This window comes from Schistocerca gregaria, chromosome 4 (assembly GCF_023897955.1).
Source record: "Schistocerca gregaria isolate iqSchGreg1 chromosome 4, iqSchGreg1.2, whole genome shotgun sequence".
NCBI lineage: Eukaryota > Metazoa > Arthropoda > Insecta > Orthoptera > Acrididae > Schistocerca > Schistocerca gregaria.
This window is the reverse complement of record NC_064923.1, coordinates 512,044,297-512,064,491: the sequence shown is the minus strand read 5'-3', so window position 1 is coordinate 512,064,491 and position 20,195 is coordinate 512,044,297. Positions and strand designations below refer to the sequence as shown.

Genomic DNA, 20,195 nt, shown 5'->3' with positions numbered 1-20,195 from the left:
ACCTGCGTGCTGGGCGCTATTGACGCAACATCAGCGGAAATATTTAACACATTGCAGTTTAGGATCGTTTTTATTCTCTATCGACGTGCGCAGCGCCATGCGATTTCTGGTAATTACTATTTTGTGAAATTTTGAAGCCAGAAACTGCGGATGTGTTGAAGTTGACAACAATATAATTTGTTACAAGGTATTCAAGGATTTCAATTAGAAGGGCAACTGAATGAACAAAAAATTCAAAAATTTATTACCGTTGACACAATTATGAAAACGTTACATATTTATGAAAATTTACAACATTTTCAGACTGTGGGTTCGAAACATTTTTAGAGTATAAATATCGTAAATTACTAGTTTAGCTGAACTAAATGGAAAGACTAGACTCGAGTAGTGAGTTGTGACTATTGATAACGTGCAACAACTGCATCTTTGCAAGTACAGCGTTTGTGTACTATACTTTTCCAACTGATTGCGCTATTTCAGTACCCTCCGAAAAAGCGATGATAGTGCAGTTTGCTGTATTACCGTGACAGTACGGTCATAACTGGAAGTCTTTGAACACCAAGAGGAGATACCTGCATAAAACTTCTCCTCTTGAAATTTAAACTCTCTTCTAAAATATCAAGGGAGTGTAAAATCATCACATGACGGCTGTTACCGTGCTGAAAGTTGTGCGAGAAATGTTACTTAACGTTTTCACTATGCTGTCAGCTTCGTTCTGTTTACACAATTACTATTTGCTCTTAGAAACACGTTTTATTTCTCCCATCACTGCACTGCGACAAATACCTGTAATGTGCATGGCAGCAAGAACGGTAACTGTCACATTAGTAGGTGGAAGACATGAGAGTATACAATGCCCCCAAATGACTGTCATCCATCTGTAACTTAAAGGGTTTCTTGAATATAACTACTTGAAATTTTGGATTTATCTTTGCCTTTCGATATCATATACCTTACATTCTACACAGTAATGCTAGGCACGTTTATGAAACAGCAAACGGCGATATTTGATCGTCTTTGGAAAGCTACCACTTTTCCCAAAAGGAATTTGAGTCACGTTATCTACGAAAATATATTGAAACGCTAGTCCTAGTAGAACGTAATATCCCAGTCCATGGTTCTGTTAACAAGTTCCTTTCAGTTTAGAAGACGATGAAGCTACTGAATCGTCAAATAGGGCAGCCGAAACTACTGCTCTTTCTTCTGCAGTGAAGGATCTGCCAACGACTCCTCTTTCAGTAGCCCAAATTTTCGCAAGACTAGCTGCAGAAGACCAACACCCACGACCACGACTGCCACTACACCGACGAAGACGACGGCCAGAACATCCAGTAGCAGCAGTTGGTACCACTGCAGATCGAGGGCAGCGGAACGCAGGTGCCTGGCTCCTTTGTGTCGGATGACGTACTCTGACCAGTAGACAACAGCTTCCCGAGGACTCATGGGCCTGTCCTTGTACACCTGTGACAGCTTTACAGCCCTTTGCTTATACCTGTGAGACATAAAACAATTTCAGATTGATAATTACGGTTCTTTGTAGACATGAATGTATGGCAATTGGATGATCTCTACTCTAGTTTAACTGATATATTTCTTTTAGAGAAGTCCAACACTATACTACACTGTTTTAGATACGCATATATCGAGCACATTCAAAAATATACGATTGGTTTGATGAATATTTGGCTAACAGCAATTAGTGTGCGATACTAGATAGCGAATGTGCCAGAGAAACTAAAGTAACATTGGATGTGCCACAAGTAAACTTAACAGGACGCAGCGAAGTATTGTTTTAGTGCAGTTTTAAGGAAAAGCAGACAGTCTAACAAAATTTCCACATTGTGTCATGTTGACAGCTCTGTAAATGCGAGAATGCTTAATACAAAGATAATGCGACTAAAAGATTGATGGGGAACATCCCGCGGTGTGGAGGACGGTGAGTATGTAAAATCAGTATTAGGAAGCGAATTAAAGACACTTTGAAAAAAATCTGGGAAAATGTAGTGCATCTGCAAAATTTTATACTGGCCACTGTTGTGACTTATTATAGAGCATTGCTCTGGCTTTTGGAGTCAATATGTGCATCACAGGCACAGATTGAATTCTGAGACGGCCTTGTAAGATCGTATAGAGTCGAAATAGCCCATAAAGCAACAGAAAATCTTGGAGAATTTAAATGGGTAATTCGGGAAGAGGGGTTAGTGGTTCTTGTGAAAGTCTGTTGGGTAGGGAACCTATATCTGAGGAGGACTGTGCTGTCATTCCGCTGCCACTATCATATACCACGTAGGGTTTCATGAAAGACAGTACCCACTAGGGCAAAAGCATAGGCATTTTCACCCCCACCCCCACCCATACACCCAACACGCGAATGAAAAGCGAATAGGAAGTTCACAAGCATGCTACAAAAGACCTTCCGCCATCCACAATGGCTTGTGTCGTGTACATTAAAATGTTTCAGAATCATGATAAATTTGTCTAGTCATCGAATTATTCTAACATGCATTTCGGAAGAAAACTTTCGATCAGAAGTACTTTTTGAGCTAAATCTTATGTTGGTATTGAGGATTTCATTAATACAAAGACTGCTTACTGAAGATCATTTATGGACACACATGAAAGCTAATCAGCAGCACCACACAAATATTTTGAATGGTTACATTGGGAGGATACATTGCAATATAAGGAATAAACAAGATTATTAAACCATAATTTTCCCTCTTAGCGTAGTATGTGCTGACGTGAAACTTCGTGACGGTGTAAAAGTGGGTGCTGGACCAGGCCTCTAACCTGAGACCTTTACCTTTCACTGTCAAGTGTGGGAAACCATCGTCCAGGCTGTAGCTAAGCCATGACACAACATGCTTTCTTCCAGTAGTGATGGTCCAACAAATAGTGCAGGAGAACTGTGTAGTTCGGAAGATAGGATGTGAAGTTTAGAAAATAGGAGATGATGTGCTGACTGAAAGCCCTGAGGTTGGGTGATGAGCAGTGCTTGGGCAACTTAGTTGGTGGAGAACTTGCCTGCGAAAAATCAAGGTCCCAGGTTAGAGTCCTGGTGTAGCAAAATTTGTAGGGATGTTTCAAGATTAATTAATGTTAGACCAAAAACGAAGGAATTTAAGAGGTTTTAGAGAAAGGTTCAGAGAGCAGACCAAATAACTGGGTCACATTACCCTATCCAGCATACAAAGAAGGAATTGTGGGCTGCGGCACTAATATAGTTTACACACAACCCTTTCGTAACGTTAAATTTTTTGAAGCAGGCGATGTGTTTTCCAAGGAACAAGTACAAAAAAAATGGTTCAAATGGCTCTGAGTACTATGGGACTCAACTGCTGTGGTCATCAGTCCCCTAGAACTTAGAACTACTTAAACCTAACTAACCTAAGGACATCACACACATCCATGCCCGAGGCAGGATTCGAACCTGCGACCGTAGCAGTCGCACGGTTCCGAACTACGCGCCTAGAACCGCGAGGCCACCGCGACCGGCGAACAAGTACCCTTTGCCTGTGCAGTAATCGCAATTATCCCAAACATATATACTGAAACTGAAATAGTAGTTATCGACTGTAACCACCACAGCATGGGGTTTAGAATAAGTCCAGATATGAGTGTTACAAAAGCTAATGTCATCCGCTAAATTCCTGCAGAGTGGAACATACTTTAACTGTAGTTGAAATTTAATATACCAGACTATTTTTGAATGATCTTTTATTTTACTTTTATTTTTGTTCTCCGATTCCACTTTTAACCAGTAAAACAATCGTCTCGGAACAGTAACAATTCCACCACTTCTCGCTCTTTCACAGGGAAATGGTGTGGGACGTTAATTACGCATAAACAACACAGTAAACTTGAAATACCAAGCGTATTAATGATTCACTAGTACTAATTGTGATTATGCTGGTTCTGTTAGCAGACAGGAATAAACATCTGACCGCAGCACGAATATTAATTCATTTCTTCTGCTTCGAATATTATCGTAGGTAAGAGACAAATATTCAATCTCTATAACAAAGAACAATCAAAAACTAAGGAACGCTAACGTTACTGAACAGATACTTAAAAACATTCTGGATGAACAATGTATTAAGAACTATGTTTCGGAAAGGTTTAAATCAAAAGCACAATTTTTCAATGTACACTCCTGGAAATTGAAATAAGAACACCGTGAATTCATTATCCCAGGAAGGGGAAACTTTATTGACACATTTCTGGGGTCAGATACATCACATGATCACACTGACAGAACCACAGGCACATAGACACAGGCAACAGAGCACGCACAATGTCGGCACTAGTACAGTGTATATCCACCTTTCGTAGCAATGCAGGCTGCTATTTTCCCATGGAGACGATCGTAGAGATGCTGGATGTAGTCCTGTGGAACGGCTTGCCATGCCATTTCCACCTGGCGCCTCAGTTGGACCAGCGTTCGTGCTGGACGTGCAGACCGCGTGGGACGACGCTTCATCCAGTCCCAAACATGCTCAATGGGGGACAGATCCGGAGATCTTGCTGGCCAGGGTAGTTGACTTACACCTTCTAGAGCAAGTTGGGTGGCACGGGATACATGCTGTTCCAACAGGACAATGCACGTCCGCAAGTTCCCTTGCCGGTCTAGGAATGGTATAACGATGGGTTCGATGACGGTTTGGATGTACCGTACACTATTCAGTGTCCCCTCGACGATCACCAGAGGTGTACGGCCAGTGTAGGAGATGGCTCCCCACACCACGATGCCGGGTGTTTGCCCTGTGTGCCTCGGTCGTATGCAGTTCTGATTGTGGCGCTCACCTGCACGGCGCTAAACACGCATACGACCGTCATTGGCACCAAGGCAGAAGCGACTCTCATCGCTGAAGACGACACGTCTCCATTCGTCCCGCCATTCACGCCTGTCGCGTTACCACTGGTTGGTTGGGTGTGGGATTGAAGGGACCAGACTGCTAAGGTCATCGGTCCCTTGTTCCACGATAAAATCACACGAAATAAAAACTGTCAGTCGTTAAAAACGGAGAACTGAGAGAAGGGACGACACAATACAAGAAAGGCAGACAAAGACCAGACAAACGGAACTAAAATCGCACCGAGTGTGAAGGTGGTTAGCCGACCATGAAAATAAGGAAAAGCCAACCACCAAATGACATTAAAACCCACAGTTTAAAACCACAGGCCAAAGGCCCAAGTCAATACAGGAAATAAAAGGACAAACACTCAAATCATACGATAAAAACCCCCTGCCCGAATAAAACTCAACACGAGGTCCGCCATAGCATCGTCATCACATAAAAGGGCAGGGAGGGTATCAGGCAGCGCAAACGTCTGCCTGAGTCCTGTTAAAAGCGGGCAGTCCACCAAAATGTGGACCACCGTCAGAGCTGCCCCGCAGCGACATAGCGGTGGGTCCTCCCGGCGCAACAAATGGCCGTGCGTCAGCCACGTGTGGCCAACGCGCAGCCGGCAGAGGACGACAGAGTCCTTCCGAGAGGCCCGCATGGAGGAGCGCCACACACGGGTCGTCTCCTTCACCGCCCGAAGTTTGTTGGGCGTGGGCAGGGTGCGCCACTCGTCACCCCAGGCACCAAGCACTTTCTGGCGCAAAAGCGACAGGAGATCACACTCCATAAGGCCGAGTTCCAGAGCCGGTGAACTCACTGCCTGTTTAGCCAGCGTGTCAACCCGCTCATTGCCCGGGATGCCGACATGACCTGGGGTCCAAACAAAGACCACGGAGCGGCCGCAACGGGCAAGAGCATGGAGCGACTCGTGGATGGCCATCACCAGACGGGAACGAGGAAAGCACTGGTCAAGAGCTCGTAAACCACTCAGGGAGTCACTACAGATGACAAAGGACTCACCTGAGCGGGAGCGGATATACTCTAGGGCGCGATAGATGGCAACCAACTCGGCAGTGTATACACTGTTCCCGGGTGCCAGCGACCGTTGCTCACAATGATCCTCTAGAGTAAGAGCGTAACCAGTGCGACCAGAGACCATCGAACCGTCGGTATAGGTCACGGCAGATCCGGGAAACTCGGCAAGGAGAGCAACAAAGCGGCGGCGGAGGGCCGGAGGAGGGACCGAGTCTTTCGGACCCTGTGCCAAATCCAGCCGAATGCATGGTCGGCGCACACACCAAGGGGGCAGACGGAGATTGGCCCGGAAAACAGGCGGGAGAGGAAAAAACTCAATCCCACACAGTAGAGCCCGGATGCGAACCGCGATCGTATACCCTGACCGGGGCCGCCTGTCTGGAAGATGGACGATCGAGTGCGGGAACAGGAGATGGTAGTTGGGATGCCCTGGCAAGCTACAAACGTGGGCAGCATAAGCGGCCAGAAGTCGGTCGCGCCGGATCCGCAATGGGGGAACACCAGCCTCCACAAGTAAGCTGTCAACAGGGCTTGTCCGAAATGCTCCTGTGGCGAGTCGGATCCCGCAGTGATGGATGGGATCCAGCAATTGCAACGCTGATGGCGACGCCGAACCATAAGCCACACACCCATAATCAAGGCGGGACTGGATCAGCGCTTGATACAGCCGGAGAAGGGTGGACCGATCGGCACCCCATCCGGTGTGGCTAAGGCAACGGAGAGCGTTTAAATGCCGCCAGCATGTTTGTTTAAGCTGCCTAATATGAGGCAGCCAAGTCAGCCGGGCATCAAATACCAGTCCCAAGAACCGATGCGTCTCTACCACAGCAAGAGGTTCACCGTCAAGGTAAAGGCGTGGCTCAGGGTGAACCGTGCGACGCCGGCAGAAATGCACAACGCAGGTCTTAGCGGCCGAAAACTGGAAGCCGTGCGCTACAGCCCACGACTGCGCCTTGCGGATAGCGCCCTGCAGCTGGCGCTCAGCAACTGCAATGCCAGCGGAGCTGTAGTAGAGGCAGAAATCGTCTGCATACAACGAAGCTGCGACGGACGATCCCACCGCCTCAGCGAGCCCATTGATCGCAATTAAAAACAGGGAGACACTGAGGACAGACCCCTGTGGGACCCCGTTCTCCTGGATCCGGGAGGAACTATGGGACGCAGCAACTTGCACGCGGAAGGAACGAGACGACAGAAAATTCTGAATAAAAATCGGGAGCGGGCCCCTAAGACCCCACCCATGAAGTGTGGCCAGGATGTGATATCGCCAAGTCGTATCGTACGCCTTCCGCATGTCGAAGAAGACGGCAACCAGATGTTGGCGGCGTGCAAAGGCTGTACGGACGGCAGACTCTAGGGAGACCAGATTATCGACGGCAGAGCGGCCTTTGAGGAACCCACCTTGAGACGGAGCCAGAAGGCCTCGAGACTCGAGGAGCCAACTCAACCTCCGGCTCACCATACGTTCTAGCAACTTGCAAAGAACGTTGGTGAGGCTTATGGGGCGGTAGCTGTCCACCTCCAGCGGGTTCTTGCCAGGTTTCAACACGGGGAGGACGATGCTTTCTCGCCATTGAGACGGGAACACACCCTCAACCCAGATGCGGTTGAAAACATCTAGGAGGCGTCGCTTGCAATTCACAGAGAGGTGTTTCAGCATCTGGCTGTGGATGCGGTCTGGCCCAGGAGCCGTATCAGGGCAAGCAGATAGGGCACTCTGGAATTCCCAGTCGCTGAAAGGAGCATTGTACGACTCCGCGTGGCGCGTGTGAAAGGAAAGCCTCCAACGTTCCAACCGCTCTTTCCGGGAGCGGAAGGCCAGTGGGTAATTCGTAGATGCGGAACACTGAGCAAAATGCGCTGCTAACCGGTCCGCAATCGTGTCGGAGTCAGTACACACCACTCCATTCAGCGAAAGCCCAGGGACAGAGACAGGCGGCCGATAGCCATGGAGTCGCCTAATCTTAGCCCAAACCTGCGATGCAGAGGTACGGACGCCAATGGTGGAAACATACCGTTCCCAGCACTCCTGCTTCCGTTGGCGAATAAGGCGTCGGGCACGGGCACGGAGCTGTTTAAAAACGATGAGGTTCTCCAAGGACGGGTGCCGCTTATGGCGTTGAAGAGCCCGCCGGCGATCTCTAATCGCCTCTGCGATCTCGGGCGCCCACCAAGGCACAGTCCTCCTCCGAGGGGACCCGGATGAACAGGGAATCGCAGATGCCGCCGCAGAAACGATGCCGGTGGTGACCGACTGAACCACCGCATCAATGGTGTCAGGGGAAGGAGGTGCGATAGTGGCGAGAGAGGAGAACAAGCCCCAAATCAGCCTTATTCAGAGCCCATCTGGAGGGGCGTTCAGAAGAGTGACGCTGTGGTAGTGACAGAAAGATGGGGAAATGGTCACTACCACATAAGTCGTCATGGACACTCCAGTGGATGGATGGTGAAAGTGCGGGGCTGCAGATAGAAAGGTCGATGGCCGAAAATGTGCCATGGACGACGCTGAAATGTGTCGGCTCTCCCGTGTTTAAGAGGCAGAGGTCAAGCTGCGAGAGAAGAGTCTCGACATCTCTACCCCGGCCAGTAATCGCGGCGCTACCCCACAGGGGGTTATGGGCGTTAAAGTCGCCCAGTAACACAAAAGGAGGAGGCAGTTGTGCTATCAATGCAGCCAACACATGACGCGAGACATCACCATCTGGCGGAAGATACAAACTGCAAACAGTAATAGGCTGAGGCGTCCACATCCTTACAGCGACAGCCTCTAAAGGTGTGTGAAGAGGTACACATTCGCTGTAGACAGAGTTAAGGATGTAGACGCAGACTCCACCAGATACCCTCTCATAAGCTGCCCGGTTCTTGTAATAACCCCGATACCCACGTAGGGCAGGGGTCCGCATTGCCGGAAACCAAGTTTCCTGTAGGGCAATGCAGAGGAAAGGGTGACTGCTGATGAGTTGGCGAAGCTCAGCAAGGTGGTAGAAAAAAGCGCTGCAGTTCCACTGGAGTATTGCTTTGTCCATGTCCGAAAAAGGCGTGAAGGGGCCGAGGAGGCAGATCACGCCACTGGGTCACCTGCTGCCACCGATGGAGGACCAGTACAATCTGCTTCCATGGCGTCTGAGGGTCCGGCGAGATCCAGGTCCTCAGCGGACGCCCGGATCTCCACCTTATCCCCTGACGCAGAGCCTGTAGGGAGCAGTGGGGTGGATGCCACCGCGTGGTCCTTGGCCTTAGAGGTCTTCTTCTTCGTCTTGTCTCTCTGGTCCTTGGGTTTCATTGGCTGGGAGGGCTCCAGCGAGTCAGTCTCCGGGACGGAGGAGGAGCGGGAAGCCCTGCGATCAGCCGCTGGTCTGCTTTTCTTCCATTGGCTGACGTCACCCTTCCCAGAGGCGGAAACCTGGGAAGGAAGGGACCCAAGGGACCCTTTCCATGCTATTCGAGCAGGGGAAGTTTGAGGCTTCCCCAGCTTAGAAGTGGGGACTGATGTCCCCGATGGTTGGGGGGTTGCTGCTCCTGAGGCAGGTAGTGCAGGAGCAGCAGGGAGTGAAGTGCCCCCCACCATCAAGGGGGCAGGTGTAGCATTCCGGCTCTGAGAGGTGGCAGTCTGAGGGAGAGCTAATGGGGCCATAACAGTAGTAGCCGCGGCGTAAGAGGCAGGCATTCGAACAGGATGGAGGCGTTCGAACTTCTGCCTGGCCTCAGTGTATGTTAGGCGGTCCAGGGTCTTATACTCCATGATTTTGCGCTCTTTCTGGTAGATCCTGCAGTCCGGCGAGAAAGGTGAGTGGTGCTCTCCGCAGTTTACACAGATGGGAGGCGGAGCACATGGAGTATCGGGATGTGATGGGGGTCCACAATCTCGACATGTGAGGCCGGAAGTACAGCGGGAATACATATGCCCGAACTTCCAGCACTTAAAGCACCGCATCAGGGGAGGGATATATGGCTTGACGTCACAACGATAGACCATCACCTTGACCTTCTCAGGTAAAGTATCACCCTCGAAGGCCAAGATGAAGGCACCGGTGGCAACCTGCTTATCCCTTGGACCACGATGTACGCGCCGGACGAAGTGGACACCTCGCCGCTCTAAATTGGCGCGAAGCTCGTCATCGGACTGCAATAGAAGGTCCCGATGGAATATTATGCCCTGGACCATATTAAGACTTATGGGGCGTGATTGTAACCGGAACATCCCCCAGCTTGTTACAATCGAGTAACCGGCGGGACTGGGCGGAGGACGCCGATTTGATCAAAACCGAGCCCGAGCGCATTTTGGACAAGCCCTCCACCTCCCCGAACTTGTCCTCTAAGTGCTCGACGAAGAACTGAGGCTTCATGGATGTAAAGGATTCACCATCAGCTCTCGTACACACCAGGTAGCGGGGCGAGTATGGTTCGCTGGCATCCTTAGTCTTTCGTTCCTCCCATGGTGTAGCCAGGGAGGGGAACGATTTGGGGTCATATGTAGTTGCGTTGTATTGAGCCCTGGAACGCTTAGAGACTGCTGGCGGCTGGCCACCAGCAAGAGATGATGTACCACGCTTCATTGCGGGTCATCCGCCCTGATGCCACCTACTCCGACCAAGGGCCCTCCCCACGGGCGCCACCCAGCCTCAGCAACGACCACATGGCAGGATGGCCATTGCCGGGAGTCCCAATGCCCCAAGGGGATAGGCATCTACTCCTTGGCATACGTGGGGAGTTAACGGCGCTGGCATCAGCAGAGCGATCCCTGTGTAGTCAGGGGGCTACAACCAACAGGGTACATGGCGGCCCCACCACAACGGACTGGCTACCGCGCTGGATTTCAGGTGATGTAGTCCAATATCGTCATTGGCGCATAAAGCGGCACAGCATAGCAGACTGCAAGAAACCGCACCCAAGAACAAATCCACGCCCAAGAGATGGTAGGTGAGCGGGACTGCTAAGTGATGACGACAAACCTGGCTAGAGATGGTAATGCTTGATGGACACATCGCTCCTTGTAAGGCGCCCTTCCCCAATCGGCTCGCTCTTCGGAAAATTTAGAAGGATGGAGGTCAAACCCGTTAGGGGACCATCTCACAAGGCCAAAACGTTTGAGACTCCTTTTAGTCGCCTCTTACGACAGGCAGGAATACCGTGGGCCTATTCTTACCCCCGAACCCACAGGGGGGGGCGCGTTACCACTGGAGGCGGGCTGCACGATGTTGGGGCGTGAGCGGAAGACGGCCTAACGGTGTGCGGTACCGTAGCCCAGCTGCATGGAGACGGTTGCGAATGGTCCTCGCCGATACCCCAGGAGCAACAGTGTCGCTAATTTGCTGGGAAGTGGCGGTGCGGTCCCCTACGGCACTGCGTAGGATCCTACGGTCTTGGCATGCATCCGTGCGTCGCTGCGGTCCGGTCCCAGATCGACGGGCACGTGCACCTTCCGCCGACCACTGGCGACAACATCGATGTACTGTGGAGATCTCACGCCCCACGTGTTGAGCAATTCGGCGGTACGTCCACCCGGCCTCCGGCATGCCCACTATACGCCCTCGCTCAAAGTCCGTCAACTGCACATACGGTTCACGTCCACGCTGTCGCGGCATGCTACCATTGTTAAAGACTGCGATGGAGCTCCGTATGACATGGCAAACTGGCTGACACTGACGGCGGCGGTGCACAAATGCTGCGCAGCTAGCGCCATTCGACGGCCAACACCGCGGTTCCTGGTGTGTCCGCTGTGCCGTGCGTGTGATCATTGCTTGTACAGCCCTCTCGCAGTGTCCGGAGCATGTATGGTGGGTCTGACACACCGTTGTCAATGTGTTCTTTTTTCCATTTCCAGGAGTGTATGTTGGGTAATTTATTTCTGTGTCAAAATGCAGTTGAGCAGAGAACTAAATGTGGTGTATGACATAAGCAAACGTCGTCAAAGGAAATCGCAAATTAACAGTTTCACAGTGTGAAAGCATTGCTAATTACGCATATAAAATTTTGCGTTTGTCATTTTATTTAGATTCTATTCTTTTTCTTTTGTTTATATGGGAGTTTCTAATGGTGATTATGTAACATTCTACTGTGGTTTTTAAATGTAAAGATGTAATTGTGATTATATCATTTGCCAACGGATAAATATGTTTCTTGCTTTGTACCTGTGGTAAAGTTCTCTTTTGGAATATTATAAATAGTGAAAAATTCAGTTAATAACATTTATAAGGATTTATGTAATTTACGATAACGATATAACATCTTTAGACAGGGGACAGCGATAATGATATCCATAGTCGAGTGGTGGTTGTGTAGTAGAGGGGATGGCGGGTCTGAAGCGTGCGCGGGAAAATAGTACTGTGTTTTATGAAAGGAATACGTAATTGTATGGACAGTGATACCGAACTATCAGATTGTTAATTCTCTTTACCACTGCGGTATGTAATGCCATCGCCAGCGAAGTTTAAGAGCAAATAAACAGGACTGTGAAAGTGCCGCTAACAATACTTCGTTATGGCAGACACGAACAGTGCTTTAATGCGAATGAACTTTGCTGGTATTGGTTTTGGGTGGTGGAACTGTTTTATATCACATTCTATCAAGCTGTCAAAGTTAAGACTTTAATTAGCTGTGGAATATAAATGTCTTTCAGTGACGTTGTCGAAGTTTGAAATGCGTGAACAGAGTGGACATCGTTTACGGTGTGTTTCACACACAAGAACAATTCTATGAACTGTGTATTTGTGGCTAAGACTATATGAATGTGACGAACTGTGCAATTATGGACGATAGCGTCACGGTCAGTGCATAAAGTGTAAAAACGAGTGATGGATACGTAATGTACTTTGAAAGAGAGGACATGCCAACAACGGTCGTATACTGGCGTCTTGTGGTTTGTTAATTACCACGGGGTTAATGATACAGCTGTGCCGCAACTTTAATGGCGTTTAGCCGGAGAAGATTAACCAGCGGAACTGCCTGTATCCTGCTCTCATCATCGTAACCCGCTGACATCGTGCTGCCAAACGCAACGCTTCGTATGTATCAAAAATTATGATGATTTCGCGGAACGCTATCCCCTGACCTAGAAACCTAGTTTCTCTATTAAAAGTATAAGAATTACAGACTCTATTCAAATAAATTCTTTGTTTAGTTTATGTTTGTAATTTTATTTTCGTTAGCAGAAAGCAATCAGTCAATTAAAAGTTGCTTAGTAGTCATTGTTGAAACACCAGTAAATATAAACTTCTTCCTCTCATTACAACTAATTCTCCTTGTATGTCAAAAATATTGTTATTTTAAGTAGTTTTATGTATTGTTATGAGACTAGATATATGGCAGTGACTAATAAGAGTATTTTGTCGTGAAATATGGCGCCGGGCGAAAATTACGGCTACCGCCATAATTGCTTGCGTTCTGACCAATAACGTAAAAGCTGCTATTCCCGTATTGGTGCATTTCCTGAGGTGAGCGTGAATTGTAAGTGTTAGCTGACGAATCACGTTAAGTACTGTTTACCCAGTAATAAAAGTTTCCGATATTGTATTGTTACGAGTCGTAGTATTAACAGACACTGGTTATACTCAAAAGTGGGTAGATGTATGGTGAAACCCCCCAGTGTTCATGCGATTCTTAACAGTATTGTGTGTGATTCACGAAATTGTCACTTTTTTAATTCCTTTCAGATATTGTATTTGAAGTTTCAGAGAATATATACACAATTTTGTCATTTCAGGGTAGTGTGTCGCGAATATTAGTTTTCAGTTCATAAAGTGGGATCGTAACAAATTGAGAAGTATAATAAAGAGTGTGGTTTTCCAACTAGAATTTTGGATGACTTCACAGTTCAGATTTTGATAATTATTTTTCCTGTGGATTGAGGTCATCACAACAGGATATCACGGAAAACTGAACTCTGCCTTAATTGGCGGCCATATAGTAATAACTTCCTTTGTTAGTTTATATCACTGAATTAATCAACCTGTTATTAAGAATTGTTGCCGATATTTGGTTCAAATGGCTCTAAGCACTATTGGACTTAATATCTGAGGTCACTTAAACCTCACTAACCTAAGGACATCACACACATCCACGCCCGAGGCAGGATTTGAACCTGCGACCGTAGCAGCAGCACGGTTCCGGACTGAAGCGCCTAGGACCTCTCGGCCCCAGCGGCTGGCACCGATATTGATTACAGGTCTCTTCTACGAGACTTAAAAAAAAGTATTTATGAATTTACCAACAGTTTAAGAACGTAAAACGTATCTTTCGAAGAAGCTGACTGAAAAGCCTTCCAGCCATTATATTACGCTTGAATTGTCGCCTTAAGCTAAATATTAATGCTGTAAGCGTATTCTCGTTCAACTATGTTTCCTCTTTTACTAATAAGCAGAATAACTGCCACACATCCTTAAAAACGCAAAATATTAACTTTTAACTTACCTAGGGTCGTTAATCACCTCTCTTATGTTCTGCAATAGCGAATGTTTCGATATTTCGTGAAAGCGGAGCAGACGGGCGACGCCCCTTTTCACACACATCATTACGTTAGAAGGCTGGTCCCCGAACAGCGGAATGCCTATCATAGGTACCCCGTTGTAAATGGCTTCTATAGTTCCCATCAGACCTCCGTGAGAAATGTACAGTCGCATTTTAGGATGACCTGTGTAATAAAAATAAGCTTGTGTTATGAAGTGTAAAACGTTCGATGCTTTGTCTCACTTCACAAGTTTCCGTAAGATTTTATTCTTTTTATGGGAGAGACTATGGACAATAGTGTCTTGACTACAAACACCAAGCCACAATGTGAATTTACTTAGAAATATCCTTAAAAGCTTGTTTGTATGACTATCCTCATCATTAAAGGAAATGTATGGTTGGAAGCATTGAGCTGCCTATAGGTTAGGTAATTCGTGCATCATAGCCATTACAATTCTTTCTATGTGGAATGTTTGCACCTTATATTCATGGCAGGCATCCGTTCGGTGACAATTTTTAATGCAAATTTGTATGAAGTAAGATCTCATTCAGCTTTGAGGATGATGCTGCTGCAACACATACCACTACACATTTGACTTGTCCTTGACATATTTTATCAGTTTTGTTTTTTGAATTATTAAAGTCCCAGTTGTAATTGGACAAGTGTTAACTCCAGTGGAGATTAACTGACAGAACTAGTAGGATGGTGAGGTTATTTCTTGTCGGGGTTTAGTGACCGAGATACGATTTATTTTGTCAGTGCTTCAGATGCATGCAGACCCAACACATACGACAGCATTACGTAAGAGCTTGAAGCCCAGAATGGTGCAGTCACGAGTTCATCGGTGTTCACTGTAGGCCAGTGTCTGTAAACCCAACATCATTAGAGAAGAATGTGATGCAGTCATCGTGGGTGGACGTCGACGCCGTCAGAAGGAGACACTAATACTCCAACAGCAACCATGACAAAAGAAAGCAAATATCTGATTTTCTTTGTTTTTAATCCAGGCTAATCAGTTTTTCTCCTGGAACAGCAGCCTTGTCTCAGTTTCCAAAGTCTTCATCCCAGGTGCAGACTTGGTTGGTTAGTTGGTTGGTTTGTTTGTTTGAAAAAGGGGGGCGAGGAACCAAACTGCTAGGTCGTTGCTCCTTTGTTCTGAATAAAAAAATCCCACAAGGGTGACAATAAAATAAGCAAGACAGACAACACAAAATGGAGACAGGAAAACCACAAGAACGGAAGGGCAACAAACAAATGGAAAATAGGGGAGAAGAAAACCAAGGAAAATACAATTACCATGGGTGGCTGACCATGAGAATAAAAAGGAGAAACCAGCCACTCTGCAACACTTTAAAACCTCCATCCTAAAAACACTAAGGTGGAGGACACAGTGGGACAAAGGACATGTGCAAAAATTTAGATCAAATGATAAATCCCACCCTCACGAATAAAACGTAAAACTAAATCAGCTTATGAGGCGTTGTCAGATAAAATTAGAGGCTACAAGTCTGGTAACCAAAGATTTCGTCACAGGGCAGTCAAAATGGGATAGTGCACCAGAATATGGGCCACTGTCAACCAGGCACCGCATCGACACTGAGGCAGGTCTTCAAGGCGCGTGGCCAATGTGGAGCAGGCAGAGAGCCAGAGTGTCCCTGTGAGAGGTCAGCATGGAGGACTGCCACACATTTGTAGTCTCCTTTAATGACAGTTTGTTGTGTTTACTAAGGCTATGCCATCCCGCCTCCCAAAGCCGAAAAACCTGCTGACGTAGAAACAAATGCAGGTCAGTTATTGGAATGGCATAGATGGACTCCTGGATGGTCGCTACCCAAGGATGACGAGGGTAGCACTGGTCGATAGCTTGTGGGGTGCTCAAGGAGTCGGTATAGAGAAGAAACGGCTCCCCAGGATATGAACGGATGTGCTCAAGAGCATGAGATATAGCCACCAACGCTGGAGTGTAAACACTGCAGCCATCAGGTAAGGAATGCTGTTCAGTATGTCCTCCATGGACTCACGCAAAGCTGATGTGACCATCAGCCATCGAGCCGTCAGTGTAAATCACTTCATGGCATCGGTACATTTCAAGAATCGAGATGAAGTGACAGTAGAGAGCCGCAGGGTGAACTGAGTCCTTTGGGCCATGCGACTGGACCTCGAGTATAGGTGGTAAAGGCAAGGACTCCAGTTCAGATAGAAGTGATCGGACGCGAACTGCAATCGTAAGCCCTGACCTGGGCCGCCAACGCAGGAGATGAACTGCTGTGGGTGGAAAAATAAGACGTTAATTCGGATGCGAATGAGAACTACGAACGTGTGCAAGCAGTTGTGCATGCCTGAGCTGCAATGGAGGAACTCCAGCCTCCGAATGGGTGCCTGTCACTGGACTAATCCTAAAAGTCCCATCGCTAGTCTAACGCCACAGTCATTCACTGGGCTGAGTAACCCAATGCTGAGGGCGCCGACGAACCCTAAACCAGACTCCCATGGTCAAGCCAGGATTGAACAAGGGCTCTGTATAGCTGCAACAGCGCAGTGCTATTTTCACCCCCATTGGTCTTGCTCAGGCAGCAGAGGACACTGATGTGCTGCCAGTACTTCCGCTTAAGCTGATGAAGGTGAGGAACCCAAGTCAATCGAGAGTCGAAAACCAGTCCTAAAAATCGATACACCTATACTACAGTGAGGGGATCGTCAGTAAGATAAAGTTCCGGTTCTGGATGTGCGGGACGACACCGACAGAAGGGCATAACACACGACTTTGTGGTCGAAAAGTGAAATCTATGGGCTAGAGCCCATGACTGCGCCTCGTGGATGGCCCCCTGTAGGCGCCCCTCAGCAACAACAGTACTGGTAGAGCAGTACAAAATGCAGAAGTCGTCTGCATACAGAGAGGGCGAGATGGACGGCCCTACAGCTGCTGCTAGACCGTTAATGGCCACTAAAAATATACAATCAATATAGAGTGCTGCGGGACCCAATTCTCCTGAATATTGGGGGGAATTACGGGAGGCACCAATGTGGACACAGAAAGTACGAAGCGACAGGAAATTTTGGATAAAAATAGGGAATGGGCCTCAGACCCCACTCGTATAATGTGGCAGGAATATGTCACCAGGTGGTGTCATATGCTTTTCGTAAATCAAAAAAATACAGCAACCAAGTGCTGGCTTCAGGAAAAGGCTGTTCGCATGGCAGATTTGAGGAACACAAGATTATCAGTGGTAGAGCGACCCTGGTGGAAGCCGCCCTGACATGGAGCCAGTAGGCCATGTGACTCTAGGACCCAACCCAACTGCCGACACACCATATGTTCTAGCAGCTTACCAGAAACGTTGGCGAGGCTAATGGGCTGATAGCTATCCACATCAAGCCGGTTTTTGCCAGGTTTGAGCACTGGTATAATGGTGCTCTGCCGCCATTGCAATGGAAAGACGCCATCGCACCAAATCCGGTTGAAGATTACGAGGCGATGCTGCTTGTAATCAGATGAGAGATGTTTAATCATCTGACTGTGGATCCGATCTGACCCAGGAGATGTGTCGGGACAATGTACAAGGGCAATGACGAGCTCCCACTCTGTAAATGGGACGTTATAAGGTTCACTGTCGCGTGCAGTGAATAAGAGGACTCTCTTCCATCCGCCATTTGAGAGTGCGAAAGGCTGGGGGTAATTCTCTGACGCAGAGGCGCGAGCATAGTGCTCAGCAAAGTGCTTGGCAATCTCGTTTGCATCGGTAGATAACACGTCATTTATGTTAACGCCAGGAACATAAGTTGGGGTCTGTTAACAAAAAAACTCGTTTGATCTTTGCCCAGACTTAGGAAGGTGACGTATGGCACCCAGTGGTCGGTATGTACCTCTCCCAACACTCCTGTTTCCGCCTTTTGATAAGCTGGCGAACGCGGGCTCGAAACTGTTTAAAGGCTATGAGGTGCTCCAGGGAAGGGCTCCACTTATGCCGCTATACAGCTCGCTAACCCTCCTTAATTGCTGCAGCGACTTCCAGCGACCACTAAGGGACTGTCTTTCGCCAGGGGCAACTTAAAGAACGAGGGATCGCGTTTTCTGCCTCAGAAACGATCGTTGTAGTTACTTTCTCAAACACCACATCGATGCTACCGTGTGGGGGAGATTCAACGGTGACAGATGAATGTTTCTGAGTCTGCCTTTTTAAAAGCCCATCTGGGCAGGCGTCCGTGGACATGACTTGGGGGGAGTGACAGATGAAGTGGTCACTACCATACAGGTCGTCATGTGCTCTCCAGTGGATAGATGGGAGAACGCCAGGACTGCAATCCGAGAGATCAATGTCCGAATATGTGTCATGTGCCACATTGAAATGTGTGGTGGTCCCAGTATTTAATAGGCATTAAGAACTATGCCACCCCACAAGGTGTTATGGTCGTTAAAATCTCCCAAAAGTATGAAAAGTTTAGAGAGTTGGTCAATCAGTGCAGCCAATGCGTTTAGGGGTACTGCACAATGTGGAGGAAGATATACATTGCAGAGAGTTATTTCCTGTGTCTTCCTTATTCTGACAGCCACATCTTTAAGAGGGGTTTGAAGGGGCACAGGTTCACTGCATACTAAGTTCAGGACATTGACACAAACTCAACCTGACACTATTATAATTACTACAGTTCTTGTAATATCCCCTATAGCCATGGAGGCCACGAGTCTGCATTGCCGGGAACCAGGGTTCTTGGAGGGCAATGCAGATAGCAGGTGTAAAGCATAACAGTTGGTGCTCATGGGGAGAGCCCCTGATTGGAGTGGGTGGCATCAGGGCAGATGACCTGCAATGAAGCAGACTAAGTCATCTCTTGCTGGTGAGAGTACGGCACCAGCAGTCTCTGAGAAGGGCAAGATAGAATACAATGCCGACAGCTATGACCCTAAATCGTTTCCCTCCCTTGCTACACCATGGGCGGAACGTGCCAACTGGCATGATGGCTGTTGCTGGGAGTCCTGATGCTCCAGGAAGATAGGCATCTACTCCTTGGCATACATCGGAAGTTTACAGCTCAAGCATCAGCAGCGCAATCCCTGTGTTGTCAGGGGGCTACGACCCGCAAAGTGACCCGCAAAGTGACCCGCAAAGTGACCCGCAAAGTGACCCGCAAAGTGACCCGCAAAGTGACCCGCAAAGTGACCCGCAAAGTGACCCGCAAAGTGACCCGCAAAGTGACCCGCAAAGTGACCCGCAAAGTGACCCGCAAAGTGACCCGCAAAGTGACCCGCAAAGTGACCCGCAAAGTGACCCGCAAAGTGACCCGCAAAGTGACCCGCAAAGTGACCCGCAAAGTGACCCGCAAAGTGACCCGCAAAGTGACCCGGAAAGTGACCCGGAAAGTGACCCGGAAAGTGACCCGGAAAGTGACCCGGAAAGTGACCCGGAAAGTGACCCGGAAAGTGACCCGGAAAGTGACCCGGAAAGTGACCCGGAAAGTGACCCGGAAAGTGACCCGGAAAGTGACCCGGAAAGTGACCCGGAAAGTGACCCGGAAAGTGACCCGGAAAGTGACCCGGAAAGTGACCCGGAAAGTGACCCGGAAAGTGACCCGGAAAGTGACCCGGAAAGTGACCCGGAAAGTGACCCGGAAAGTGACCCGGAAAGTGACCCGGAAAGTGACCCGGAAAGTGACCCGGAAAGTGACCCGGAAAGTGACCCGGAAAGTGACCCGGAAAGTGACCCGGAAAGTGACCCGGAAAGTGACCCGGAAAGTGACCCGGAAAGTGACCCGGAAAGTGACCCGGAAAGTGACCCGGAAAGTGACCCGGAAAGTGACCCGGAAAGTGACCCGGAAAGTGACCCGGAAAGTGACCTCACCCAAATAGTTAAATCTTAGGTGCTGATGCA

General features: G+C 48.3%; 1 protein-coding gene across 1 annotated transcript in view; it reads right to left on the bottom strand.

Moving 5' to 3' along the window:
- Positions 1-217: 217 nt before the first annotated feature.
- Positions 218-20,195, bottom strand: part of LOC126266941 (UDP-glycosyltransferase UGT5-like) — a 76,053-nt gene continuing 56,075 nt past the window's right edge. Inside the window, exons 4-5 of the mRNA XM_049971636.1 lie at positions 14,292-14,511; positions 218-1,492 (exon numbers count right to left, since the gene is read on the bottom strand). Coding sequence (XP_049827593.1) covers positions 1,189-1,492; positions 14,292-14,511 — 524 coding nt within the window. The 3' untranslated portion in view covers positions 218-1,188. The remainder of the gene's footprint in view (positions 1,493-14,291; positions 14,512-20,195) is intronic.